General features: G+C 57.8%; 3 protein-coding genes across 5 annotated transcripts; 1 reads left to right on the top strand and 2 right to left on the bottom strand.

The window, feature by feature from the left end:
* Positions 1–3,142: 3,142 nt before the first annotated feature.
* On the top strand, positions 3,143–5,664 carry LOC107076656 (uncharacterized). The gene is made up of 4 exons (XM_015341005.2): positions 3,143–3,263; positions 4,616–4,722; positions 4,811–5,005; positions 5,520–5,664. The coding sequence occupies exons 1-4, from the start codon at positions 3,242–3,244 to the stop codon at positions 5,562–5,564; spliced, it is 369 nt and encodes a 122-aa protein (XP_015196491.1). The 5' UTR covers positions 3,143–3,241; the 3' UTR covers positions 5,565–5,664.
* Positions 5,665–5,817: 153 nt separating this feature from the next.
* Positions 5,818–20,212, bottom strand: wdr62 (WD repeat domain 62). Of its 3 annotated transcripts, none has more exons than XM_069187717.1 (32): positions 19,679–20,212; positions 18,121–18,212; positions 17,967–18,029; positions 17,741–17,798; positions 17,188–17,358; positions 16,954–17,091; positions 16,503–16,685; positions 16,150–16,310; positions 15,829–16,018; positions 15,222–15,374; positions 14,712–14,875; positions 14,529–14,620; positions 14,308–14,433; positions 14,149–14,219; positions 13,640–13,761; positions 13,051–13,126; positions 12,473–12,584; positions 12,280–12,343; positions 11,966–12,091; positions 11,749–11,873; positions 11,349–11,410; positions 11,003–11,248; positions 10,648–10,805; positions 10,436–10,566; positions 10,191–10,346; positions 9,964–10,075; positions 9,766–9,868; positions 9,354–9,420; positions 8,018–8,107; positions 7,068–7,772; positions 6,892–6,986; positions 5,818–6,788 (listed from the first exon to the last, which is right to left on the bottom strand). In XM_069187717.1, exons 1-32 carry the CDS (start codon positions 19,805–19,807, stop codon positions 6,579–6,581), a joined length of 4,551 nt encoding a protein of 1,516 aa, XP_069043818.1. In that variant the 5' UTR covers positions 19,808–20,212; the 3' UTR covers positions 5,818–6,578. The 3 variants fall into 3 exon arrangements, with proteins under 3 accessions (XP_069043818.1, XP_069043817.1, XP_069043819.1); XM_069187716.1 differs by having other exon boundaries at positions 5,818–6,809; XM_069187718.1 differs by lacking the exon at positions 8,018–8,107 and having other exon boundaries at positions 5,818–6,809.
* A 1,257-nt stretch (positions 20,213–21,469) lies between these two features.
* Positions 21,470–27,071, bottom strand: LOC102686524 (THAP domain-containing protein 5). The gene is made up of 5 exons (XM_069187719.1): positions 26,905–27,071; positions 25,287–25,479; positions 24,027–24,808; positions 23,591–23,777; positions 21,470–22,533 (listed from the first exon to the last, which is right to left on the bottom strand). The coding sequence occupies exons 1-5, from the start codon at positions 26,982–26,984 to the stop codon at positions 22,387–22,389; spliced, it is 1,389 nt and encodes a 462-aa protein (XP_069043820.1). The 5' UTR covers positions 26,985–27,071; the 3' UTR covers positions 21,470–22,386.
* Positions 27,072–27,235: the final 164 nt, after the last annotated feature.

Below are 27,235 nucleotides of genomic sequence, written 5' to 3' on the forward strand. Positions count from 1 at the left end.
TTAACTCCTCCGAAGAACTCATAATGCATACAGTACCTTACAAACAAGAACAAGCAGCACACTTTTTACAAAGATGACATGTATTTTACATTGAAAGTAATAGGAACATTAATAACAACAGAATAACAATAAACACGATCTGTTAGTTCAAACTGTAAGCAAGCCACAAGTCACAAATGACTGCACTGAAACCTTTGGAGAAAGGAATTGTAGAAATAAATATGAAATTAAGAAGTAAAAGAGCACCATAACGGGAGGGGCTGAGATCAGGAAGGCTGAGCAGAGGGGAACGTTCCATGGAAACCATGCTATAAATCAATAAAGCCACACCACGTACCCACCCACCCCACAACAAAAATTGACCTGCCCCTCCTCGCCCAACTCCACCCTCACACACCTCTGGACTCTCCAGCTGAGTCACAGACGTCAGGCCCCGGGCCGGTAGTCCACAGTCAGTTAAATGTTCCTCTTGATAAGGACTCAAACAGCTAGAAAGTTATTCCTCTTTAAAAGGGGATAAGATGAGGTTTGAGACAAAGAACAAATTCTCTCCATGTACTTGAATGACCCCCAAATCACAGGAGTACCTGGCCTCTCACTGCTACGACAGGGTCTCCTTCATGAACGAGTGGTGCAGACACTGGCAGTCTCCTCCCCCACACAAGGTACGACCTGCTGCTGGAAATTCAGAGCCTCCTTGAGTTTGCCATCACTCTACGGACATGAAAAAGATCCGCCAGGAATTAAGGTCCTTCTTTGTCAAACAATTCCTCTTGAAACTATTTCGGTACTGATGGTAGTTCAGGGGGGCCCCTCCTGCCTAGAACAGAAAGACCAAAAAAATCCTTTCCTTCCTTTATCGGGAAAAGGGGGCTCTTATGTTCCAGCGCGGACAGCACACAGAGCCCGGCTCGCCACAAAGACCCCACGCTTGAGCACAGCGGCACGTCTGCTAGGGTCACGTTTCCCTAATGATTTCTGCAATAAACTGTCCCAGTCGTCGCTGTCAAGTAGATGGCTGGGGGGGCCTTAAGAAAACCGGACCGTCACACTTCAGCAGCACCACCGCACTGCAGGCCATTGATCCCACACTCCAGGTCACTGGTGCGCAGCAAAGACTGGGGGGAAAAAGTCCTAAACATTTTGACCTGGACAAAGAGGTCACCTTCTTTGCCAGACTGTTAAAGCCCTCACTCCTCCTACTAATCAGGCTGCTGCAAAAAAGCAAGACTTCAAGGCTTTTAATAATATATAGTGCACTGCTGTGTACAAGAATCACTTCCTCGAAGACCACCTCTCAGCCCTGAAGGCCTGTATCGCCTTTGTGCCAGACTGCACAGCCTGCTCCTCACGCGTACAAGCTGCTCTCAAGCTCGGATTTACGACTACTTGTCCAAGCAGGTGCTGGGAGGAACAGGCCCTGTACTGACCAGGCGAGGCTCCGGGTCTCTCTGCTGCCGCCTGCTGGTCCAGCACTGGCGCTGCAGGGAATGGGGGACTCGAGTCGAAGAACTGCACCCTTCACCAACAGCAATTTCTAATAGTGACAGGCTAGTGCAAAATACAATAAGACACCAACCTTCCACTCTGCACAACTGTAGTTACAGTCGACCAGCTGCCAGTGGTAAACGGACAGTACTTCCACGAGGTCTCCCCAGAAAAGAGGCAAATTGAATACGAGCTAAACCAGAAATCCCATCTTTACCCTTTGCCTAAGATAAGCGCGAGAAGTTTCCTCACGCTCCTCCCTTTCGGCCACTAGAGGCTCAGTCTTGTCGCAGAAAAGCCCCCCCCCCCCCCCCCCCCAAAAAAAAAACAGCCGAACCCCAAACGCTTCTAGACGCCCCGTGACTCTTCAGCGATTCGGGTTGTCTGAAGCGCTGTTGTGGGCTGGTGAAGTTCGCTCATGCAGGTCCTGTCCTTTCAATCCCGAATCGCCGTTGCCGCATCGCAGACAAACCCTCCACCGGATATTACGGCTCCCAAGATTGACATTATTGATTACCCCCGCACTAGCAAACTCCCAGTCTCTCTCACCTACGATCTGAACCTCACAGTGCCTTCTTTCTTACCAAAAACTCAAACACATTGAAATCTACCCCTGCCTCAAGTCAAGAAGTTCACTCCCCATAATTTTCTATCCTTTATTTCATTCTGTTGATGTATGATTGTGCACATTGGATGTTGTTTTGCACACTGCCTGCTGTTGTTTTGCACACTGCCTGTTGTCTCTGTCTCTCTCTTCTTACACAATTGTGCGGGGAGGCGCGGCCGCAGGTGGCTCCTGACGCCCGCAGGGACACTGCGCGCTCGCTGAGCTCAGGACTCGCCTCTTCCGAAACCACCGTCTGCTGCGGCCCTTCAGACGTACCCCTACACGTTCTGCAATTACTGGGGCCCTCCTCATTTCCCTGCTTCAGTCTAGTCTCGTGTTTACGCCGTATCGCGCTGCAGAGCTGGCAGGCGATCGTCATCGTGTCACATGCCTGTATGAAACCCAGACAACGGCTCTCCGACCCGAACTGACATCAGAGGCCGGGTTTCACCAACTCTGGACTGGGGCACCTTCTGTGTGGGGTCTGCATGGTCCCTTTACCACGGGAGCAGCTGCAGGCGACTGCGAGATGCTTAAATTCCTACAACGAAAGGATGCAGTTCAGCTACGGCTCGACAGGTCAGCAGAGTCCGATTTCCACAGCAAACACCGGCCAGCCGGACCCGTCCAAGGTCCTCCTGGTGCAGGAGCCCCGTACGCGCCTCCCTCCTGCTCGTCCATAAGGCTGCACATGGCTCAGTCTGCCCAGCTCCCGCCCTGCTCCCCCTCACAGCCTTCGCTCGTCTGACCCTGCTCTCCTGTCTGTCCCCCAAGCCCGCCTACACTCTGGGGGTGACAGGGCCTTCTCCTGCTGCGCCCCAAAACTCTGGAGCTCTATCCCTAAGGATATCAGAGTCACCTTCCCTGAGCTCTTTCCAACCAAGAATCAAAACATTTTTTTATTATTGTTATTAGTAATCATCATCATCATCATTTTATTATTATTCTACGATCATTCGTGAATAGAATTTCGTGGGTGCGCCACACGTATCACGCGTGTGTGTGGGTGTGTTTATCACATCTCTACCTGACCGCCGCCCACAGCTGGGGAAGCGCAGGTCGCAGAGACGCCTCGACAGTCTGCTGCCGCCCGACTGAGCCACAGGACGCGTCTCCATCGCCAGAGGGACAGACAACCGCCCAGACATGGACTCCGATTTGGCCGCAGGTACGGCGCGTCGCTGCGTCTTTTTCTCGCTGCGTCTTTTTCTCGCTGCGTCTTTTCCCCACCCGTGTCGGACCGCAGACTTCCTCGGCGGGTACGCGAGCCCGTGGCACCGGACGGTCACGCCACGGGTCACGCCACGAGTCGCCACGGCCTCCGCAGCCGGAGTGGAGCGACTGCTCGTGCGACACCAGCTTCGGTGTCCGAGCAGACCGCGAAACTCGTGCGAGATGCAGGAGCCTCCATCTCAGACCTCCAGAACAACTGTCGCCACCTCGCATTGCGGAGAGAAACGCGATTCGTAATCCCTCTAATCCTCAGTAAACCTCCGCGGTCTGTTTAATGTGGCTCGGGCTGCGGGCACAGGGAGAAACCTGCAGCAGGGCGCTGTCGCCTGTTGCGCTAGCAGGGCGTTTCTCCTCCGCATACCTCCCCTGGGACCGGTTCTGACACCCGCTGCCCAGCCCGTTCTCGCCAGACAGGCTTTTCTTGCCAAAAACAACAGCAACCTCGGCGCTGAGCGCGCAGGCGGCGGCGTGCGCGCGCCGCTCGTGGCACCTGGCCGCGGCGCGGGGACACGGGACCCGTCTCGCGCGCGAGGTGGCTTCCGGCCTGACTGGAGCTTCTCAGTGTGGCGCGGGGGGGGGGGCGTTCGGGCCAGAGAGCTCGGTTCTGCCTCAAACCGCGGTTGTGCAGGCGACCAAGACCCTGAACAGAATTTACACGGTGTTTGCACTTGTAGGTGCAGTCGTCTAGCTGACTGAGCTCAGGTCCCCTCCCCGGCTGCAGACTAAAGAGACTCAGTTCCTTCAACCTGAGCAGCCAATCGTTTTCTACAACCAAAACCACACTCACAAGCCCACGTCAGCACGTTCTTCATTATGCTCCCCGCGTCGACCCCGAAAATGGGAAAATCCTCATTTTTCTCGACTGAGGCGCTCAAACCTTCCAGGAAAGGTGGGATTGAGGGTAGTGGGAGAGGGTTACTCCGGTTCACACCTTAATATTCGCTCGCTTGACAAAACCGTGGACTGATCTGTCGTCCACCCTGGCTGGCCACGCGAATGGCGATACGGTAGTCTTCGCTGGCCACAGGACTCCAGCCCCCCGGGCAGCCCCGGACTCCCCTGCTCCGCGAGCTCCCGGTGTGACCCTGACCCCCGGCTCCGCGAGCTCCCGGTGTGACCCTGACCCCCTGCTCCGGGAGCTCCCGGTGTGACCCTGACCCCCGGCTCCGCGAGCTCCCGGTGTGACCCTGACCCCCGGCTCCGGGAGCTCCCGGTGTGACCCTGACCCCCGGCTCCGGGAGCTCCCGGTGTGACCCTGACCCAGCCCGACCCTCTGCTTCTCTCCAGCGGCCGAATGTCACGACAAACCGGCGGGAGCCGTGGAGCCCAAGATCGAGGGCAAGTCCAGCCAGGAGGTCAACGCCTTCTGGAGCAAAGACAAACACCAGGAGAAGGTGAGCCGGCGGCCCGAGCACGAAAGGCGGGTTCGGTGAACCAAGCGGCACCGCTGCCGACCCACCGCACCGCTCCTCTCTCTTTCAGGACAAGAAGGACCACCACAAACACGGCGAGAAAAAGCACAAGGAGGGCGACAAGGACCACCACAAACACGGCGAGAAAAAGCACAAGGAGGGCGAGAAAAAGCACCACAAACACGGCGAGAAAAAGCACCACAAACACGGCGAGGGGGGCGATTCGGACAGCTCCTCTTCCTCCAGCGGCGGGGACGACGGGAAGGTAGGGCGCCGAGATGAACCCCTCGCGTCACCTTCACTCTGAAAAAGACATTTCAGTAGCCCCCAAGCCTCCAACGTAAGCGCGCACTCCTGTGACAAAGTGAAAAGTGCACCGCAACCCGTCTAGACCTGCGGCTCTGAAGACCAGCAGGTGTCTCGCGAATGTTCGCGTCCTCGGGAAAGCAGCGGTCGCTTCCGTGTCCGGCTCGCTTCCGGTCAGCCCGCTGCGCACAGAGGCGCTGCCCAGCGACAGCCCCAGGCTCGCACCCGGCGCAGCAAAGCGCTGTAGGACGAAGGCAGCGCTCGGAGTGGAAGACCGTGCCCACCGGCTCCCTGGTGGTAAACGATGCGATTCGACCGCCCGATGGCCGTGCCCCCCCCGTACTACTCGCGTCGGTTCATCGGGGAGCGGGGGTGTCGGCTGATTCAGCCACCCGGGACTGAGCAGCTCCAGGCGGCTGCAGGAGCCACTCGGGCTGCTGCTCCGGTCTCACCGTCTCCGCTCTGTTTTCCAGGGGAAAGGCAAGAAGGAGAAGAAGCACAAGGACAAGAAGCACTGACGGCCCTCTGGCCAGCCCGCAGCGTCTCTCCGACCTGCATCCTTACAGTGATGGCCGCTTCCGAAAGCTGCATGAATAAAACTACGTGACTTCACACCTTCTTCTTGGTCCGTTTCTTTTCTGCCCACGGGCCTGTTTGCTCAGGAATTCGCCCTGACAGGTGGCGGCTGTGACGGGCTCTGGAAAGTGGGGGCGGTTTTTCCATAGCGTCTGCTCTGGGGGTGGGAATTAAATACCACCACAAACACAGGAAGAAAGCATAAAACAAACTTTTATTTTCTTTAAAGACCGATTAAAAGGTGCAATATAAAACAAGGACAAGGACACAAAAAGACAGATTTTCACTCTTTACCAGCGTTCCTCAAGGCACAGACTGGTATGAATATAAAAACAGCAAAATATTTACATCACAGCTTCACAATCTCCCACAACCACCGCAGTCTATCTGCTTCGCTCCCTTTCTTTGGTTTCGTAATAAATACTGCTCCCCACCCCACATTCAAACGCAAAACAATAAAATAACAATGCTGTACATATCAATATCACACACGCTTGTGACCTTAAGAACCCGGGAGGAAAGTGCACGGCGCAATTCACATGAAAACTGTCCTGTGTCAACGCTAACCGCATATATAGATATAAGACTGTATAATGAATAAAAATGATGTATCGTCGTTCCTTAGAAGCAGCAGGTACCGAAGAAACAAAAGAAAGGCGCTGCAGGTGAAGGTGCCGGCGTGGACAGCCAGTGTGGAACTCGAAGTCCACTCCCAGGGCAGCCGCCATCACGAGCGAGAGACGGCACCCACGGCGGTCTCATCAGGACGGAACGTGCTCTGGCCACGCCGCGGGATTTTTAAAAAGTTACCGCAATATCTAAAACGCAAAGCGCCGACAAAAATAACTCATTGACAAGCAGGCTCTGCAGGCAAAAGCCCAGGGACACTGCTGGAGGACAGGGGTACGAGAAGGCCGCCCTGGGGCGGATGACTGGTTTAGAGCCGCGGACGGCCCTCAGCTGCAGTCCAGCTTCCTGGCGGTCATCCTCAGCAGCTGCTCGGAGTAGCGCTCCAGCAGGGCCTGCGTGCGCGCATCCTGCAGCTGACGGGAGGGCGAGGGCGTGGCCTGGGCGGGGCCGCGCACGGCCTCCAGCTCCGTCTGCACCGCCGAGAAGGCGTCGGCCAGGACGGACTTCATCTGCTGCTCCGCGCCGCCCGCCGCCAGCTGGGGAGGGGAGAGGGAGGGCTGCTGAGCGCTGTAGGCCAACGCCCTTGATGTGCTTGTGTGATCAACGTATGGAGGGGCAGGACTGAGCCCGCGCGCTCACCTGGCAGTACAGAGACACGGCTTTCTTCAGCGCCTGCTGCAGCTCCTTCACCACGCGCTGGCAGGCCTGCAGGCTGACGGGCTCCTGGCACGAACCTGGACACAGACAGAGTCAGAGCGGCGCCAGCGGGAGGCGCAGGGGGCTGTCCGGGCACCGCCGTGGGGCGACTGGCTTACCGGTGTCGGTGTCGGGGGCCCGGCTGCCCTCGGTGGGCGTCTCCGTCTCGGGCTCGGTCCGCAGCGGCTCAGGTACCGGCGTGGGAGCCCTCGACCCGCCAGCGTGGCTCTGGAGCCTGGCGACGGGCCCGAGACTCGCCCAGGAGCGGGCCGGGCTGCAGGCCTGCGACTGCAGGCTTTCCTCCACGCTGTCCAGGTAGCTCTTCCCTTCCTTGCCCAGCGACCTCATCTCGGTGGGCGTGACCAGCGCCGCGGGCCGAGGGGTGTCCAGGGAGTGCCGCCGGGGCGGGGGGGCCGGGGCCGCCGGGGCCAGGTCGAGGCGCAGGCCGGCCCTGGCGCGGTGATTCCCCGGAGGCGGCCTGGCGCCCGCGGGGGGGTGTCCTGCCGGCGGGAGGTTCTCCTTGGCCAGGTCCAGAGCAGAGGAGGCCCGCGTGCCAGCGCCCTTGCACGGGACGCCCTGGTCCTCCGCAGCTTTGAAGTTGAGGTTCTCTCCCAAGGAGCTGCAGCGCGACATCTTGGCGCGAGAACTGGCGGTGGCGCCCATGTAGCTCTGCCAGGGCGCCCTGGCGGCGGCGGCAGGCGCGGCCTCCTTGCAGGGCCCAGGCAGGGACTGTCGGCGGGGAGCCGCCGTAGCCACGCCAGGCTCGGCGTCCTCGCGGGAGCACGGCTGTGCCCCGGCCTGGGGGCCGCGGGCCGGCCCGTCATCTGGAACAGATCCAAAGAGGTGTCGAAGGTGAAACACCAACTATCAGAGTTCAATGGCCAAGTAACCCCCCCCCCCCCATCAACCGGAGCGCACAAGGAGCAGAGCAAGAGGACGCAGAGAGGAAGAGGGGAAAGTGGCCAAGTGTGACCGGTGCTCCTCCCCCAGCAGCCCGCTGCAGAGAACCCAGTGCCCAGGCAGCACAGCCACAGGTGTCTAGTGTCCCACTCGGGCAGGCCACACACACCTCCCGGCCCGACTCCCAGCAGGGGCCCCGAGATCGTCCGTCGGCACTGGGGGGGGCGCTGTCGTCTCCGGTCGGAGCTTTTCCTTTGGACTGAGGATAAGGGGCCCGTCAGACACGCGGCAAGAGACGCGCGGCGCCCCTCAGCCTTGCCAAAGCCTAGCTCTGCGCCAATCGCTGCCCTCATGGATCAGGGCTCCCGCGTACGCGCTTTACAGATATATTAACCCTCACATTTAAACAGCAAGTCACTTTCCTGTGAAAACACAGGCCCCTTCTTTCCATAAAAAAGGCAGGAGGGGAGACTAGGTAGTTTACAAAACCACCACCTTGGCGTGAGGAAACACTTAGTTTCTACATTATTCCTCAAAACTGTGACCATGATTGCATTTATCGGTCTTGAAAAGGCAGGGTGATAGCACAGACAGGCTCCCAACTTGGGGCCCTTGCAGTTCAGTCTACGCAGAGCTGGTTGGGTCTGTGCTCTGCAGACCCAGGTCTAGAGCCACAAAACGCATTTCTATCTTGACGGGGGAGGCCAAAAAGACACCGGCCAAAACTCAAGAGCTGCATCAGTTAGTTTCTCAGTTCTCCCCGAGACGAAATAAGAACGTGGAACAAAGGTTACAAAACGAGATAAACTAATCAGTAGTCAACTGATTGTCCAGCCCTTTTGCTACTCGGTAATTAAATAATCTCATCCACCTCCACCCATTTCCTTAAAGAAGCCAAGGACCTTCTCTAGCACACAGCTAGACAGTTCGTTCCTCACTCCCACAACCCTTTGTGTCAAGAAGTGCCTCTGAATCTTCGTTTTAGATGTACTTTTGTTTCTGTGTTAATCTGCTGGGTGAAAGTATCAGGTCTCTGTCATCTTTGCTGATCAAGACTAAAGAGAGCCACTTCCTTTAAGCTGTCCGTGTAGGATAAACCTCACAGCCTAAAAAGAGTCTGGTTGCTTGCCTCCACTGATTCCAGAAAAGCAGAACCTAGTCTGCGATACGGTGACCAGAACTGCACACAATTTAAATGCGACATTACTATGTACCCCATTTCACAATTTTAACAAGATTACTCCATTTCTGACAAAATCGCCTAGATTTTTTTGTGCCTTCTTTTAAAAAAAAAACACACACACACACACACACACATGTGTAAACGTTTCAGCATTCAGATCTTTTCCAAATGTATCCTCCACAAGCTCAGCGCTTCCCTTTCGGCGTCGATAGCTTGTTTTTGCAATCTCTATGCAAAACACTGCACTTGCCTACCAGAAGCTTTCTGCCAGGTATCTGCCCAGTTCTACACTTGATGTACAAGGAGAAACACCAGGGCTCACCTGCGCGACTAGAATTTCCCCCCCGAGATGAGGCCTCGGACTGGTCCGGATGGCATTCACAACCGACCTGAAAGGAAACGCAGACAATTATTTCCCTTCGTCCAGCGCTTCTGGGTGTTCCTCTCCATTTTGAGAGACCCAGAATCACGACCTCCGGGCCCCTGGAAGACTCTGACCCTGTTCAGAGAACCAAACCGAGAGCAAAGCATGGGGCTGCAAAGACCAAGGCGGCTCAGAAACGCCAGTGACCATCTTCTCTCCCGGACGGCACAGACACAGAGCAGCACAGGCCGAGCACCGGGTTCGAGGGGCACCTGGGCACTACCTCTTCCGAGAGAAAATAATCCCACACAGGCGCTGGGTACTCATAAGGCACACAACCGTTCTTTAAAATCTTCAAGACGAGCCGAACCTCCGGAGCGATCCTCTCCTGGCTGAGGGTGCCGTCGCTCGGCTCCTCTTCAGAGATCCCGGCGTGGGGTGCGAAGGGCCGAGGGGGGAGAGCGGCTCCCAGCCTGAAACACAACACGTGGCGTCACGGCAGGGACCCCGACAGACGAGCGCCCTGCCCTCCGCCCCCGCTAGCGTGAAACCCCTCCCGCGGGCTGACCTGGAGCGGGCCTGGCAGCGCGACAGGAACCGGGCCGAGATGCTGAGCCGAGGGTTCAGGAAGATGCTTTCTGCCGACGGCCTCAGGTCCCGCAGGTCCGTGTCAAACTTCTCTGCGCAGAGGGAGGACAGACGGGGCGTTAATCCGAGCAGGGGTAGGACGCGTCCCGCTCGAGCCAGTGAAGCCACCTGGGGAGCAGACAGCCGTGCCCGGGGAGCCCAGCATACCGTTGGCCAGGTCGTCAGCCAGGGTGCCGAAGTGGCGGTGCAGAAGTGTCTCCTGTTCCGGGGTCATGGCCAGAGAGGGGCTGGTCTCCTCCTCCTCCTCTTCCTCGTCCACGCCGGAGCTGCCCGTTGAGCTGGCCTGGCTGAGGGAGTCGGCGTCTGGGGGGAGGAGGGGCAGTGAGAGGGGAGGTACAGTGGTGCGCGTGCTCACGGGCGGCGGCGGCGGCGGCGTGATCCACGTGGCTCACCGTCCCCGGGCCGGTCCTGGCTGGAGGCCTGGCTCTCGGCGGAGCCCACGCAGCAGGCGCTGTCCGGGCTGTGCTCCACGGGCCGGCGCCGCACGCCTCCGCCCCTGCACAGCTCCTTCACGTCGAAGTCGCTGCGGACACAGGAGACGCGTCACGGCGAGTCGTCTCATCTCCCCGACGGAACCAGCCCCCGGGCCGGGCAAGGGCCTTACCTGTCGGCGACAGTCGAGAGCGCCGTGCTGTTGGCCGGGTACAGGATGTCGTCGCTGGTCTCCGGCAGGTCGGGGTCCGCGGGGAACGTCTCCTCGCTCTCCAACAGCTGCGGGAATCCCGGGCGCCGGAAACCGGCCACAAACTGGCCCTCCGACACCTGCAGAGCAGAAAGAGAAGGGTCCGCTACCCGTAATTATTCCGGTCCACACAAGTGCAACGAACGCGCGACTTGCGTGAAAACACGAACGGACAGCAATGAAACACACCGACGGGTCACGAAAGGAGCGAGGCGCAGCGAGCGAGAGAGCACAACAAACTCCAGAGAGAGACGATAACCGAGCAGCCGGCACCGACCTCCTCCTCCTCGCCGATCAGGCTGTCCAAGCTCTGGGGCTGGAAGTCGGTGTCCTCCGGGTCGGGCCCGCCGCTGGCCGGGCCCTGCTCTCGCGGGGGGCTGGGCGACAGGGGCAGCTGCAGCCGCGTGGCCAGGACACTGCGGAGAGCCTGGGGGTCCGACTGCTCCGCCCAGCGGCCCCGCGGCTGGTAGGGGCTTCCGGGGAGGCGCTCCGGGGGCTCCTCCGCACAGCTCTCCGCGGCGCCCTGGCAGGAACAGCGGAGGCACAGAGACGGAGAAAGGGATATCAGTACAGGAACGGAGCCAGAGAGCACCGCAGACGCACATGCAGAGGGCCAGCCCTACCAGTCGCTTGGCCCACAGCGGCAACCTCCCATTCGTCTGCAGGAACGCAGGGTCCACAAAGCCTGAGAGAGAAGAACGAGGCAAGAGGGGAAATAAAAGAAAGAAAGACAAGACCGAAATCAGCCAGACGGATCAGACCAACCTGTTTTGAAACTTCAAACAGCTTCTCCTTAAAGTAAAACCGAGGTAAATCAGTTATACCCTTTGTTTTATCATCATGATGCCTTCAGCTTTTACACTTAACACTAGAGAAGAGTTTACTAGAACCCTTCTTCAATGGCAGCGTGCAGAACGGTGCCTTATAATGCTCAACCCTTTCAGCTGGTGCAGGAGACCCAGTCTCTCTGTTCTGCGGATACTGAAGTGAAACCCCTCTTGCTCACTCTCCTGCCCCACTCACCAGGGTCGGAGGTGTCCCGGGCCGGGGTCTGGAGGCACTCCTCCTCCTGCTCGTCCTCCTCCGTCTCCCCCTCCTCGCCTGTCTGGGCGGGCTGGCTGCTGGGCACGGTGATGTAGGTCTGTCGCCTGAGGGCAACGCCAGAGAGCTGTCAGGGTGGCCCATGTGGATCTGGCTGCTCCCCAGGCTAGGCCATACCCACCGATGCCCCGAGTGCTACCTGATAAAGTTGGCCTCGGCAGAAGTGTTGGGCGCCCCCTCACTGCGGCTGGCCCGCCTGACCTCGGCCAGCCTCTTCCTCATGGAGTTGGTCATCTGGGAGTCCAGCCTCCACACAAACACACAGCTGGGGACGCATGGAGACGGAGATCGTTACAGACGCGTTAACAGACCTGAAAGAATAACTCCCACCTCTTCTTAAAACCATTAGTGTTTCACACAGCTCCCCGAGGCTCGTGTGTGGGACGTTTTATCTATCGAGGGGTCTGTGTTCTCCGTTTAATATAATACCTCACCTAGCGGCACGACACTCACCTGTCCCCCGCCACAGTGATCAGGTGCCTGCAGTCCTGGCTGAACCTCATTCCTGTCACAATCTCTGAGGAGACAGAGAAACAGAGGAAAGAAATCATTTCAACTTGTACCCTTGCAGATACATGGTAGCAACAAAAATGCGAAACAAATCCAAAAATGAAAGAGAGGGCGAGTTAAGGCCGAGAGCCAGTACCTGAGTGTCCAAACACCGTCGCCACGCACTCTCCGGAGTAAAAGTCAAAGATGCAGATGTTCTTGTCGGAGCAGCTGGTGGCCAGGAACATTCCTGAGGGGTCCATCTGCACCTGCAGAGACAAGACCGGGGGGCGCTTCAGGCACCGTACACAGGCTTAGCGATTCCTCGATTCCAGAAAGAGGAGCTCCAATAAGAATCAGAAGCTGCCGAGTTTAGAGTTTACTGCCCGGAGGGTGAACGGTGAGAGCAGGGAATGTTTCTGCGCAGACCAGCAGCACTGAAATAAGAGGCCAGAGGGCATGTGGGATCTTGTATTGGCTCCGGCAACAACTATGTACTCTGCAGTAGCACACAATGTGCTAGGACAACACAACAAAACATTTCTACCTACGCAAACAGATGAGGATCACGTTTTCATCTTTTCCAAACTCTCAGTGACAAGACCCCAGTGAGGCTTGAGAGGGCACCGTTGCAGAGAAGCTAGGTGGAACCTGCAAAACCATGGGCATGCTGCTCTTGGGCCCCGCCCCCACCCACCCCATCACACCCCTCCTCTGCCCCACCCCTGCCCTCACCTTGAGCACCGTCCCCTCGTCGCTCAGGGAGCCCTTGAAGCACCTGCTCAGCTTCCCACTTCTCACGTCGTACACCCTGCGGGGATCAGACAGCCGTCACGAGCAGGCCGACGTGGGCCGGGAAAAGAAGGTGCAGCTGACCTGAAGGAGACGCGCGGCCGATCCGCTGTGAGCACCCCGGGCCGGTCCCAGGACCCCAACTCACCTCTCACTCTGCCCAGAGGCTCACACACCAAATTACTTTGGTCTCTTTTTGTCCTTTCATAAACAGGACAAACTGCCTTTCAATGCATCTTGCTTGCGTTTCATAAGCAGCTTAAGATCTCCAACCTTTGAGGAGCCCAAAAAAATTTGCAAGGTTTCCAAGCAAGCAGCTTGAACCCTTCACCGCAAAGACAGGACAGGTGTGTGGGTCCCCAGGCTCAGGAGTGGGGAACCCCTGCTTCACCGGACCTCGCCACAAAGCAAGCGCATCCTCCCAACACCTTTCGGCAAGAGGCCGAGAGAGGAAGGGTGTGCAAGTCCTCAAACCGTCTTTGCACTACATGGCGGCACATCCCTCTCCGACTGGCAGCAGTCGGTACCGTACCGGACGTTCCGGTCCTGGCAGCCGATGGCGGCGTGGGTGCGCGTGGCGTCCAGGGCCATGTCGTACAGCGTGGCCTTCTCCACCACGTGGTGGGAGCGCGAGAAACTGAGGCCTTCGGACGTCTGGAGGAGGGAGAGAAATCAGGAGAACGTCTTTAAAACCACCCTGAGCGGAGGATGATATGCAGCTCCACTGTTACAGCAAATCGAGCAAAGGTTCTTAATATCTTGAAGCTACTTAGTTTTGGATTTATACAATGAAAGACTTATATAGTGCATTCATGATTCACAGACTGTCCTGGCCAAAGGTAGCTGAGATTTCCTAGTAAACCAAACACTGATAATGGAACACAGGAAGCAGCTAATCCCTTCTGCAACTACACAGACGGAAGATACTTGTCGGACAGATGAAAGAGAATAAACATGATCGCAGCAGTGTGTATCGGAGCTTTCCCTCGTCTGCGTTCGCCTCGGTGCTGCGGTGGGTTCGGGGGAGTAATGTCGGCCCACCTTCTCCGCAGTCCGGAAGTAGATGCTCTTGTCGGCACCACAGCTCACCACGCGCAGCTCCGGAAGGGCTCCTGCGTACACACCCGCACGCACCCTGTTACACGACCTGATCGCCACGACGCCCGGCACAGCGCGGCGCCCAGCGCCCATCCCCGCTACCTGTGAACTTGACGGCGGTGATGGAGGCGGAGTGGTCGTCCAGGGTCTGCTCCAGGCTGTAGTCGCTCTCCGCGCTCAGGACGTGAATGAGGCGGTCCCGGCTCGCGGACGCCAGCAGGGTCGTTCCTGAGGGACACCAGCGAGCAGTGGGAATACGAAAACACCTCGCGGGGCCCCTATCGCGCGAGTGGGGCAGTGGGGCAGTGGGGCCGGCCCCTCACCTGGCTCCGGGCTGTAGTACTCCAGACACAGCACCTCCGAGTCGTGGGCCTCCACCTTCACCACCTCATCCAGGAACTGCAGGCTGTAGATGCTGCCGGGCACAGAGCGAGAGAGACGAGCGCTCAGGCAGGCGTGGACGGCCGAGGTGCGGTCCGGCGGAGCGTGGCACTGTGCCGTCTCACCTCAGGTTGCCGCCACGGTCCCCGGACGCCAGGTGCTGCCCGTCAGGACTGATGCCCAGAACCCGAATGCCAGCCTTGCTGTCGGCCCCGTTGACCTCCCCCCGCTCCGGCCCGTCCTTCAAGTGCTGGACGCTGTTCCCCGCGTACACGATCTTCAGCAGGTCCTGCGAGACCGCCGCGCACGGACAGCATTACGCGGGAACAAGAGACCGGAGACGCCACAAACACCGCAGGAGGACGATCGGTCTCGTCCGAACAGCGCGCCCCAGCCGGTCTGCGACCTTTGCCACCCGACCAGCCGGAGGAGGGCGGCCGTCAGGGACCGCTCACAAGCAGAGCCTTGCACTGCCCAGCACTGCCACCCGTCTGAACCGCAGAGCCGACGCCGAGGGAGGGGGAGCACATGCACGAGGCCGCAGTCGGGAATAAAACTGCTCCCCCAACAAGGGGGAACCCCGGAGGCACAGAGAGAAACTCGGCCCCCCACACGGCGACCCCCCAGTGCCTTACGTGGCTGTACAGGTTCCGGCGGTAGCCGGTGAGATGGGGCCGGGGCGGCCCGGTGTCGCAGTGCCACAGCCGGATGGTGTTGTCCGAGGAGCAGGTCAGGAAGGAGCCGGGCGGCAGGCAGCCCGACGAGGAATCCTCCAGCTCGGGATAGGTCTGCAGGGCGTGGGGAGAAAAACAAGCAGCATTTCAAAGCTTCCAGGAATACAGCACTGAGCAAAGACTGCAGAGCCTAGAGTCTAGTGTGTCAATGTCCATGAACCCTTTAAATTTAGTCAACTGTAGAAAGCCACGTGGTTCAGAAAACACCAGATTGATTAAAAGAGGATATCGGCGTCCATGCGTGTGAACCCAGCTCGGGGCAGGCAGCTGTCCGAGACTCGTCAGGGTACACCCTCCTGCACCGCACAGCTCCTCCTCCTTGGACACGCTTGTCTCCCAGCAGCGCCCGTTCCCAGCTTCCAGAATGCACTTTCATCGCCGCAAGCGGTCAATAACAGCCCGGGACAATCGCTTGTTTGACGGGAAGGGTGCTGAGCTGTGCGATCATTCAAGACCCTGGCGCGAGACGGGCAGACGGGCCGAAGGGAAACCGGCGAAGTGCAGTTACCTCCACGCTCCAGACGCAGGCGCTGTGGTAGAGGGCGGAGCTGACCTTGCCGACCTTCCTCACATCCCGCACGTCCCAGACGTACACGCTGTGGTCGCTGTACACACAGGTCAGCCAGCAGGTCACGGGGTCATAGGTCAGAGCCACGGTGTCCGGGTACACAGCCTCGGGGTGCCAGGAAAACAGGTGTCTGGCGGAGGGAGTGCAGGAGGAGGGGGAGTCAGGGCAGCTCTCCAAACCGCACTCTGCCTACAGCAAACACTTCAGTCCGAAAGACAGACCACGGAGCCGGGAGGAAGAACTGGCGCGGGGCCGCCGTACCCTGGCGCGATGCCCTTGGCGACGTCCACGCCCAGGCAGTGTGGCCGGGGCAGGGTGGTGATGTAGTCCAGCGTGCACGGGTTGAACACGCGTACCGTGCCGTCCGTGCAGCCGCAGAACACGAGCTGCTCGCTGACCGCCAGGCAGCTGCCCGCGGAGGTCTGGCAGGAGAGAGAGGGGAAGGGTCAGAGGCCACAGCAACGGGACCCCTTACAGTGAAGTGCCGCACAACGTCACTCAAGAGTTAACACAAGACGAAGATGAGCGAATTGTGACAGTCGCACTGCGCAGTGGCTGCGCTTCGCCTCCAGCAGGCAGAGTAGGGGAACAGGCACGCGAGAGCCCACTCTGACCTTCAGGTCGATCCAGGAGTCCAGCAGCCTCTTCTCGTTGAACTGGCAGAGCAGGCCGGAGCTGGTCAGGCAGAAGGTGCTGGCCGCCATCTGGCCCCGGCCGCACGCCACGTCGCAGAACAGCCGGTTGCGCTGCTCCCCCAGCAGCCCCGAGCGCCCGATCAGCGGCACGGTGCCGTTCACCTGCAGAGGGGCACGAGTCGGGATCAGATCGCTCAGCTGCCACGCCCTGTGTCTGCGGTGCCGTCAGCTGGACCAGGAGCGCTGGAGGACCAGCAGCTCATGCGATGACAAAGGACAGCCTCAGGGAGCACAGCCCAGCCACAGACACTGGGCGACACACAGACCACACCTTACTCCCTGAAGCCTGGACACACAAGAACAACGTCACACTGTACGAAGCCAAAGTACTGCCCGCCAATCGCCCCCCTGTCAGCGCAGGTCCTCTCACCCGCCGCTCCTTGGAGGCGTCCAGGTACCAGAACTTGACGTGTCGGTTCCCTGCCGTCACGAAGTAGCTGCTGTCCTCCGAGAAGGACACCGAGGTCACCCGACTGGACACCTTGTTGGAGGCGATGACGCTGCCTTTCTGCACTCGTGGGACAAAGAGGGAAGGAGATCACTTCCCAGGAACCCAGACCTCACGGATGCTCGGAGCCCGGGCCCCGTGCCCATGGACACTCACCCTCCACTCCCACACGTTGACGGTCATGTCGTGCTCGTAGCCCACGGACACAATGTAGCTGCCGTTGGTGGAGAAGGCCACGCAGGCCACACCATACTTGTGGTGCTGCACCTCCGCCACCTGAGTCCTCTCCGCCACGTCCCAGACTCGCACGCAGGGCACGTGCCCACACTGGAGGGCAGGAGGGGGAGAAAAGCGCTGTGGGTCTCTGCAACAGCGGCTCCGGAGATAAGGACAATCCTCCGTTTCTCAGCGGCTGCTGCTCAAGCAAGTCTCCCCAAAAAACAGGACCGCCCCGCTCTCCCAGGCTACAAACTGCTGTGCCAGTTTCAAACCAATCTCAACAAGAAGCTCTACGGCTCGCAAAGACTCAGGGGGGCGAGAGAGGAAGCTGGAAGATGCTGCCTATGAAAAGGTATGACTGTGTTCGGCGTGTATATTCTCTTTGTAGTGAGGCAGCAAGCTTAAGTTACAAAGGGGTATTTAAACTGCTCTACATGATTCTGGTCAAAAGTGCTGAAAATGTTTTTTCTTTTCCACTTCGGGCACTTACCTCACCGGTGACCAAGTACTTCCCGTCCCGCGAGAAGGCCAGGGCTGTGAAGGTTTTTCTGGAAGACAGACAGGAGACTCACACCAGCAGCAGAAGAGACGGACGTCTGTCCCCATCAGCAGGGAAAGACACATTTGTCTGCCCAGGGGCAACAGGGTCTGGAGGGGTGGGGTAGGGGGACGCTTGCAGAGACAAATCCAGCCCCCAGCTCTGCTCTGCTCCTCACCTGGATGTGTTCAGGATGTGGCTCTGCTTGTTCCTCTTGGGGTGTAAGAGCACCACAACGCAGCTGGAACAGAGGGGGAAAAAGCAGGCCAGTCAGCGAGGGGCAAGCCCACTGCGAGCACGCTCAGAAGACGTGGGGGGGAGGGGGCTCCTACCCGGCAGGATAGGCCACCAGCCCGCTCGAGGGGTCGCAGGCCAAGCCGCTGGCGCCCGAGGTGGTGATACCCAGCACCTTCTCAAGGGTCACCTGGAAGACACACACAGCACAGTCAGTGGAAGAGCTCCTCCTGCCAGACCGAGGCAAAGGGCTCCAGCTGCACAGGGTCTGCAAGCTGCAGGCTTTTAAAGCAGCCGACGCCAGACGGACGCTTGCATCCTCGCTCGGAACACACCTGTGTGGAGTTTGCATGTTCTCCGAACATTCACACGGTTTCCTCTCGCATCCCAAAGACACGCGTGTTAGTTAACCCCCTCCCTGCCGCCAGCAAGAGGGATGACCGTACAGCACAGAGCAACCTCACTGATATACTCCTGCAAGGAGATCTTTCTTTTCCTTTATTAAAAGGAAAGGTTAAATTTTAATTTAATAATTCCTATGCAGAATTTCTTTGTAACAGTTGTTTTCTTCATTACAATTAGACCAAGCAATCTATTAACAGTAAAAACATAAGTGTTGGTTCTTGTTGCCAGCAGCCATATCACCCTGCAGCTCCCAGCTGGCAGCCCACTGAAGCCCAGCAGTGTGAGCCTGGCCAGTACCTGGATGGGAGACTCCTGGGAAAGCTGAGGTTGCTGCTGGAATAGGTGTTAGTGGGGCCAGCAGAGGGCGCTCATCCTGCAGTCTGTGTGCATCCCAATGCCCCAGTATAGTGACAAGACACTAGACTGTAAAAAGGTGATGTCCTTCGGATGAGACGTAAAACCGAGGTCCTGACTCTCGGTGGTCATTAAAAATCCCAGGGCATTTCTCGAGAAGAGTAGGGGTGTAACCCCAGTGTCCTGGCCACATGCCCCCTGGCCTTGACCAATCATGGCCTCCTAATAATCCCCCTCTCTGAACTGGCTCCATCACTCTGCTCTCCTCCCCACTGAGAGCTGGTGTGTGGGGAGTGGACTGGTGCACTCTGGTATCATCCAGGTGGGACTGCACAGGGAGTTCCTGCTGCATTTAAAGCGCTCTGAGTGGAGTGTCCAGAAAAGCACTGTATAGGTGTAAGGTTGTTGTTATTGGTAGCCCGAGGACCCCAGAGGAGGGACTAATCACTGCTCCCCACATCAGCTGCTCTGTCAAAGTGCAGTTAAAACCAAGAACAGGAGTCACTTCATCCGAAGGGTTGCGGGAGACGGGAACAAGCAGCCCAGCCGACATGCAGTCAGGCTTCTCCCAAGAAGCAGCTGGACCGAGTTCACTACTCGCTCCCAGCGGGTTACACGGGCCTCCCCCCCCGGCTGTACCTGCTGGCCAGACAGACCTCGCGGGGGCTGCACTGGGCAGGACCCCTGGACGCGGCCCGGGGGGAGACGGACCCCCGCCCCCGCCGGACAGGGTGGCCGGGAGTTTGGGCTCTTGAGCTGCGCGCCCCGGGACAGCCCTTGGAGCTGGACTCACACTCACTGCGATTCAGAAACTAACAAGACAAGACACGGCGCGAAGCACGGAACGGGGCACGCTGCTGTGTCCAGCGGCCGCCCCGGGGACTCGGCCTCACTCACCCGGCCGAGCACGCTGCGCCGGGCCGGCGGCTGGCGGCTCCTGCGGCGCAGGCTGAGCGCCGGCGGGGATCCCAGCAGCTTCCTCACCCGGGAGCCCAGGCCGCCGCCCCGAGCCGCCCCCTCCGCCATCGTCTCTTAAAAAATAAAAGCTATTTAAAAAAAAAAGATAAATAAACCTGAAACCAAACTCTCGAAACGGGACTTTTTAAAACAAACAAAAAAACAAATAAATAAACGAGTCTGTCGGTTCGCTCTGCGCTTCCTGGCGGAGGTCAGCTCTGCCGACGGGACAAAAGTTTGTGAAGCCGAACTTGAGCTCCGCGTCCACAGCTCTCCGCTGTCGGTCCTTCCCGCTCCGCAGACGCCTCGGGCTGTATTTCCGCCCTGCCCGTCAGTCGAGGGGCTGGTTTCGGGGGGGACCTGTCTCTCCCGGCCGCCGTCTCTCGGAAAATCACTTCGCAGCCACTCAGGCGGAGTTCGCGCAGCCCAGGAAGGCTAACGGCACGCTGACGCGGGTCCAGTTACCCCGGGAGACGGCGCGGTAAACATTTTCAAACAGACGGCGTCTCCGGTGATTGGAGCACGCCCAAACGATGGACGGGGATCGTAGCCAATAGGAACCTCTCTCCCCAGTAGTCCCCCCGCCCCGCTATCTGTCCTGCCCCCGCCCCCCACGGGCTTTGTGATTGGGTCGCGGCCCTAACTGACATCGGGGATATCCAATGGGTGTTGTAGAAAAGGGGAGTGGGGGCGGGTGGGAGGAGAGGAGAAACTCCGGCCGGCCCTGACGTTTTGGTTGGAGGTTCAACCGAAGAAAAAAAAACATCTCAAAACAAAGACCCACGTTAAACAATCAGATCAGACTCGCATCTGAATTCAGGGGTTATCGCACGTGTCAGATTACGGGTGTGCGCGCGTTCATTGACGTGTGTGTTGAAGCTGAAATCACATTAATGAACTCTGAAAGTTTGCCGCGCAGTGGTTATATGCGGGATATTAGGGAGAATTGCAATAATATATCATGCTATGCCCTGTAACTTCTGCATGTTAAGCTCATACGAATATATATATATATGCTATGTCCGTTTGATTTCAGAACAGTAAAGCATGTGGGCAGATTCAGTGTCTTGGGCATCACTAATTTCTCCTTCATGACTGAATATGAAAAATTCGAAGTTACCTTTTTATATTAAAGAAGCACTTTAATTCAAACCATGAATCAAGTGAGCAAGTAATACTCCAGCAAAAGGAAAACCAGTCCTTGAGGACAGAACAATGTTCTGATTTTGGTGCAAATGATCTTTAAATGACTTAATTGAACACACTTATTTAACTGATCACAGTAAAACTTGTTTAGGCCTTTAAAAAACAGTTGGGGGATTAGTATTGCTGCCTTGCAGTACCGGGACCCTGCGATCAATTCCTGGGGTGCTGTCTGTGTGAAATTTGCATGTTTTCCTCACGTTCATGTCCATTTCCTCCCACAGTCCAAAGCCGTGCTGGTAGGTGTGTGGATTTCAAGCTTCGTCCAAAACCAGCTGCAGTGGGGGTCTCCAGGACCAGGGCTGGGGACCCTGTACATCTGACCCAGTGTCACCCCCACCTGGACCTTGTACCTTCTCCCAGACAATTCTCTTCACTGGGAAAGGATTTCTGAATCTACATCTTGAGGGCCCAGAAGCTAAACACTCGGTTCAATAAGCTTAATTGATAACTCACAGAAGGCTAGGATTGGGAAACGCAGCCCTGGGGCTTCATGCTATCACTGGTTTTAACTAAGACAGACAAGAGTGCAAATAAATCAGAGCGTTTTAATGTTCTTTCAAACACCAAACTGACTCTTCGAACAATATTCACAGGACATTCGAGTCGCTTGCATTTGTGACACAGCACTTGTTCCTTCAGAAACTTCCCTTTGAAGTGCGCCACACAGAGGGAGGCTGTGGCGACAGAGGGTCTTCCAGTGTTGTACTTGTCTGACAAGCAGAGGTACAAAACAACTCCCAGATGCCCCCTGTGCACCAAACTACACCACCGGGGCACTACGCGGTCATCTCACGCTGCCCCGTAACCACTGAAGTACCCTAAACAGAAATTAAAACATTTTTGAAAGAGTATCGGAAATCCTTTTCGTACTTGTAAGGAGAGTTAAAGCTCAGAACTAGCAACGGAATGGAATAAACACATCAAAAGGATGTTTTTTTTTTTTTGCCACTGCAACAAAGTTCAGTGAAAGTTTGAAGCCCTCTTAAAGAAAAACAGGGTAGAGTTTGCTCTGGGCCGATGGCAGCCTGTGAAAACTTGCAGCCAGCAGTAGAGCAGCAGGAGAGAAAGACAGTAATTCGCACCTCCCCCAGAACACAGACGGAGACATCGCAATCCCGACCCGACACCTCCGCTCACTTCCCGCGGGCCTTGGGAAACGCCTTCCCTCCAACAGGGGAACAAGCGCGTCCTTCAGCACAGCAGCAAGGCGAGGTACAGACACCCCCAGCAGCAGCAGCTCACACCTGCAGAGGCCAGCGGGCCGAGGGCAAGGGGCCAGAACCGCACCGGTCCTCAACGGGTCCTGCTGTACAGCTGCACTTCTAAAGACAAGCCAGGAGCGAGACCGCCCGAGTCGACTCTATCCCCCACCCCCCCCCCACCCGCACGCCAGGAAGAGGGGGCCGGTGGGCTCGGTCCCAGTCCCAGACTCCTCTCCACCTTCACTCCTGCCCTCTGGGTTTCCCCTCCTCTTCCTCCTCTTCCTCCACGCCCGGCACGGCGTAGAGGAAGGCCGCGTTCTCCTGCTCACAGATGATGGCCACGGTCTCGCCGGCCTCCGACACCACGGCGCTCGTCTGCAGATACGCCTGCAAGAGAGAGAGAGGAGGCACAGTGCTGAGAGGAGAGGCGGGCGGGGCAAGAGCAGGACATGTACGCCTGTGAGAGACAGAGACAGAGACAGAGACAGAGACAGAGACAGAGACAGAGACAGAGACAGAGACAGAGACAGAGACAGAGACAGAGACAGAGACAGAGACAGAGACACAGAGACAGAGACACAGAGACACAGAGACACAGAGACACAGAGACACAGAGACACAGACACAGAGACACAGAGACACAGAGACACAGAGACACAGAGACACAGAGACACAGAGACAGAGACACAGAGACACAGAGACACAGAGACACAGAGACACAGAGACACAGAGACACAGAGACACAGAGACAGAGACACAGAGACACAGAGACACAGAGACACAGAGACAGACCCTGACGAAGTACAGGCTCAGTGACCACAGCCTGTCCATAGAAACTGGGCGACACAGGCAGACCTGGCTGCCCAGAGAGGACAGGCTGTGCTCCCACTGCCAGCGGGGAGAAGTAGAGACAGAGGTGCACTTCCTACTGCACTGTGACAGATACTCTGGGATTAGAGAAGCATTCTTCCCTATATTCAGAAATCTAGTCCCAGAGTTCCCACACCTGCCAGAATCACAACGGGACCCAATCCTACTGGGAGAGGAAGGAGGGAACTCAGTGGAACTGGCAGCCCAGTATGTGCTCTCCTGTCCCAGCCTGAGGAACAGTGAGTCTGTCTCCCAATAATGCTCCAGCCGCCTACAGTATGTCAATATTTTATAATTTGTCTTTGTTTAAATGTCTGTAATATGTCTATAGATTTTATTTTACTTTTATTTTTTGTTTTGTTTCATGTGAATTTCATTATTTTATTTGCTTTGGCAACACTGATTGTACCCATCGGTCATGCTAGTAAAGCACCTTGAATTGAACTGAATTGAGAGAGAGGAGCAGCACGTGTACGCCTGCGAGAGAGAGGAGGCACAGCGCCGAGAGGAGCAGCACGTGTACGCCTGCGAGAGAGAGAGGAGCAGCAGGCGGCCGGGCCGGGCGGGGGCTCACCCTCTCCAGCAGCTGCAGTCGCTCCTCGCTCAGCAGGTTGCTGTGCGTCAGCTGGGCCACCGTGCTCTCCAGCCCCATCAGCTTCTCCAGGTGCCGCCGGTGCCTCTGCTGCAGCACCTTCACCTTCTTCTGCAGCTCCACCACGATGGCCTCCAGCTGCTCCTTGCTCAGGCCGTTCCTGTGGTACCTGGGGGGGGGGCGCAGAGAGGGAGAGGGTGAGCGGGGCAATGGGAGCGCCCCCCCAGAGAGCACCAGTCCACCTGCCACTTCAGTTCACCCCAAATCGCCCCAGTCCAAGACGCAGGAGCACCTCTTTATTGCCTTGCAGCTAAAGGTGCTCTCGCCCTCAAAAGATTTGCCCCAAATGACCTGGAAGCGAATCTGTCTGAGCCCAGGTCACTGTCGACCACCCGACGAGAGCGGGGCGCGGCCTCACCGGTGCTCCTCCAGCTGCTTGCCCTGCGAGTCCACGCTGTCTCCGGCCCGCGGCCCCTCCTCCGGCCCCTCCTCCTCTCGCGCCGCGCTCTCCAGCTTCTCCAGGGTGAGCACCAGGGAGCCGGGCGAGGGCGTGTGCTTGGAGACGATGGGCACCGTGGACACGATGGGCGGGCAGAGCGCGCTGGACAGCACGGTGTCGGGGGGCGCCGGGGGGCTGGGCTGGGAGGGGGCTGGCACCACCGTGGCGTTGGGGATGGTCTCGAAGTAGGCAATTATCTGGAGGCCTGGCTCGTCCTCCAGCACGGGAGAGGCGTCAACAAGCGTTTCGAAGGCCACGTTCTCCACCACCAGACCCGGGCACGAGCTCGGGGGCGTCCCGGCTTGGCCGAGGGCGTCGCCCGCGCTGGCGTCCCGGCTCTCCCCCGGAATCTCCGAGCGCAGGTCCTCCTCCTCTCCCTCGGACGGCGCAGCGACCTCGGCTCGCTCGCCCGGCCCCTCGCCAGCTCTCTGGAACAGCGTGACAGGGAAGCTGCCACCCGCGTCGCCCTGGCCTTCCAGCAGGGGCACGGGCAGCACCGTCTGCACCACCTGCCCGAGCTGCCCGGCGTCCAGCAGCAGGGGCCGGGAGGGGTCCACGGCGATGGCGTAAAGCTGGACGCCACCGGCCTCCCCGTCCGGCTGGCACGCCGCCTCGCCCGCCAACGCGGACACCGCCGCCTTGGGCGCCCCGACCCGTGGCCGCTTGGCTTTCCTCTCCGATTTCTCCGTGCCCTTCCGCTTCTGCCAGGACAAAATACAGACGCAGGAAGATCAGAATGAGAAGCGGATACTGAGAGGAGGAGGATCACATGTGTCTGCTCCTCACAAGGAGCCTGGCCAGATGATCACAACCCAGCTGGGCAGCTGCTCCACGCTCCCACAACTATTTGTGGAAAGAAGTGCCTCCTGATCTGCACTTCGCTGCTTGTATCCTTGGGCTTGTCTTTTGCAGGGTTGACTTGCTCAGTGGCTTTGAGGATTTAAAAAGCTTTTATCCGGACCCTGGAGCGCCTGTCTGTGTTGGAGACTACCACCACGCTGTTCTTGTATTCTGTTCGGTGCTGGACATGCCTGAGTGGGGTGCTATTCTCTGTCATTAAAAACCCCCAGAGTGCTTTTAGAGAAGAGTTGGGTGTTACCCCGGTGTCCAGGCCTAATTCCCCCCTGGCCTTTACCAATCATGGCCTCCTAATAATCCCCAGTCGCTGGCCTGGCTTACCCCTGGGCTGTCTCCGTGCTGGAAGATGGTGGGCACGGCGTCGCTGGCCAGGTAGCGGATGCCCCAGCGCAGGTGGAAGCAGGAGGGGGTGAAATGCTCGCTGCACAGGTGCTGGTACCGCGAGGGCGTCCACTCCTCCCTGCGCATGTTGGCCAGCCACTGACGCAGCCGCGGGGGGTCGTGCAGGGGGAACCTGCGGGCGACGAGCGGACAAGAGCATCGCACCCCGAGACGCCGAGCCGCGCGGACGTGCCGAGAACGCAGCCCAACGCCAAGCACAGATCGGGGCACAACACCACCTTGCTCACCGAGCGGCACTGTGCTGGCAGATGGTACACAAGGCCTGAGCCTGGCGGGGTGACGCCATCGGGGCTGGGGGGTTCTGGGAACGCTGTTGCCATGGCAGCGGGGAGAGGCGGGTGGGAGTCCTCTGCTTTTATATCAGTGCTGACCTCTTAAAGTCTACAGGCCAGCTGACCGCCTCCACCCTGCCCTGACCAAACAGATCAACACCGTCCCCGTGGACTCAGGTCTCTGGATAAGAAGAGGATCCTGGGTTTGAGTCCTGAACTCCTGAGCAGAACGGCGCACTCGGCCTGGTCTGTTCAATAAAGGCTTTGCCAGGCGAAAAGCATAATTCAACACTGCACTCCGGGGCTGAAGCCCGTTTACAGAGGCAAAAACATTTGATTTGGGGAAAAAAGCAGGAACAGAGTGTACCGTGCAAATGCCAAGCAACTGTTGCTCTGCTACAAAGCTGTCACGTCTCCTGCAATGTCCTCAGGACAACACTCCCCTCAAGAACGCATGAAGATGAACCGGCCATGTTCCGCGAAGCGCTGCTGTTCTCGTTTTTACTGCTCGGAAGAAAACTGAAATATTTTCAGACTTCACGGACAGAGCCTGTCAGACTCGCACTCCAGGAAGAGCCTTAAAAATGGTCCGTCATGAACGGCCAATACAACCGCACCCCAGCATTTCAGAGCACGTCGCTTATTTTCAAGGCTGTGAAATTTAATTTTCGATTCATTTAAGTTGAATATGAAACGATTGCTTTCCTAACCAGGACGGTAGCTGACGCAACCCAACCGCGGCATGAAGTTTCTCACACATTCTCGACAACAGAAAACAAGGCCGTTCGTTTTCTTACGCAACGTAAGCAAGTCGATCGAAGTCCTGCTGGACAGGTGTTAGTTACTAAATGCCCTTCTGACCACGACACGGGGCGGCAGTCATCGATAACTTAACACACACAGACATGGTTAACAGACATATCTCTCTAACGATAACCCCATGGCACTGATATCTTCGCATACATACAATACTACTTCGGCGTTTTACGGGGGCAAATCGATTAACCGCACGAAGTCCTCGTGTTCTGCTTTAGAAGTCTCTCTTTAAAAAGCCCCGGTCTCCCCGCAGGGACCCGGCTGCGAGGCGGTGAGATCGGGGGACACTCGGAGGTGACCCCACTCGAGGGCAGTGAGGGTTTCGCTGCAGGTCGACTCCAGGTACAAGGGCAACACACGCGAGTCTGCGCGCACAGAGACTCCGACGGTGGAGTGTGCAACGACCGCGGTTTTAACAGAAATAATAACAACAACATGAAAGCGCTTACTTGTAAAAACTAATTTTCTTGTCGGGATTTGGATGTCCGGCGCTATTGCCGCAGTTTGGGGCCGTACAATACTTCGGCATCGTGCTGAGACAGAGAGGAACGAGCTCAGAGTGACCGGACACAACCAGAAATGTTTATAAAATCCGCAGCACATGCTCACTACGTCACACGCCCCTCCGCTTTTCCCGGTGGCTTCCGTACACTGGGGGTTAAAGGCTAAAGGTCACGGGTTGGTGCAGAGGCGCCATCTTTGTGAGTGGCACACACTTCCCCGCTCTCCCCGCCGCTGCCACCTAGCGGCTCCATTCTGCATCGACCCGACGGACGTGAT

Source organism: Lepisosteus oculatus, chromosome 3 (genome assembly GCF_040954835.1).
Source record: "Lepisosteus oculatus isolate fLepOcu1 chromosome 3, fLepOcu1.hap2, whole genome shotgun sequence".
In the NCBI taxonomy this organism is placed as follows: Eukaryota; Metazoa; Chordata; class Actinopteri; order Semionotiformes; family Lepisosteidae; genus Lepisosteus; species Lepisosteus oculatus.

Coding starts and splice junctions, on each gene's coding strand:
- LOC107076656 (XM_015341005.2), top strand. CDS start 3,242: ATGGACTCCGATTTGGCCGCAG. Junction 3,264..4,615: donor GGACTCCGATTTGGCCGCAG/GTACGGCGCGTC, acceptor GCTTCTCTCCAG/CGGCCGAATGTCACGACAAA. Junction 5,006..5,519: donor GCGGCGGGGACGACGGGAAG/GTAGGGCGCCGA, acceptor TCTGTTTTCCAG/GGGAAAGGCAAGAAGGAGAA.
- wdr62 (XM_069187716.1), bottom strand. CDS start 19,807: ATGGCGGAGGGGGCGGCTCGGGGCGGCGGCCTGGGCTCCCGGGTGAGG. Junction 11,249..11,348: donor CGCTGTGGGCCAAGCGACTG/GTAGGGCTGGCC, acceptor TGTTCCTGCCAG/GGCGCCGCGGAGAGCTGTGC. Junction 9,869..9,963: donor CGCTGCCAGGCCCGCTCCAG/GTCAGCCCGCGG, acceptor GTTGTGTTTCAG/GCTGGGAGCCGCTCTCCCCC.
- LOC102686524 (XM_069187719.1), bottom strand. CDS start 26,984: ATGCCGAAGTATTGTACGGCCCCAAACTGCGGCAATAGCGCCGGACAT. Junction 25,480..26,904: donor AAGAAAATTAGTTTTTACAA/GTAAGCGCTTTC, acceptor CGTCGCCCGCAG/GTTCCCCCTGCACGACCCCC. Junction 24,809..25,286: donor AGCACGGAGACAGCCCAGGG/GTAAGCCAGGCC, acceptor TTGTCCTGGCAG/AAGCGGAAGGGCACGGAGAA.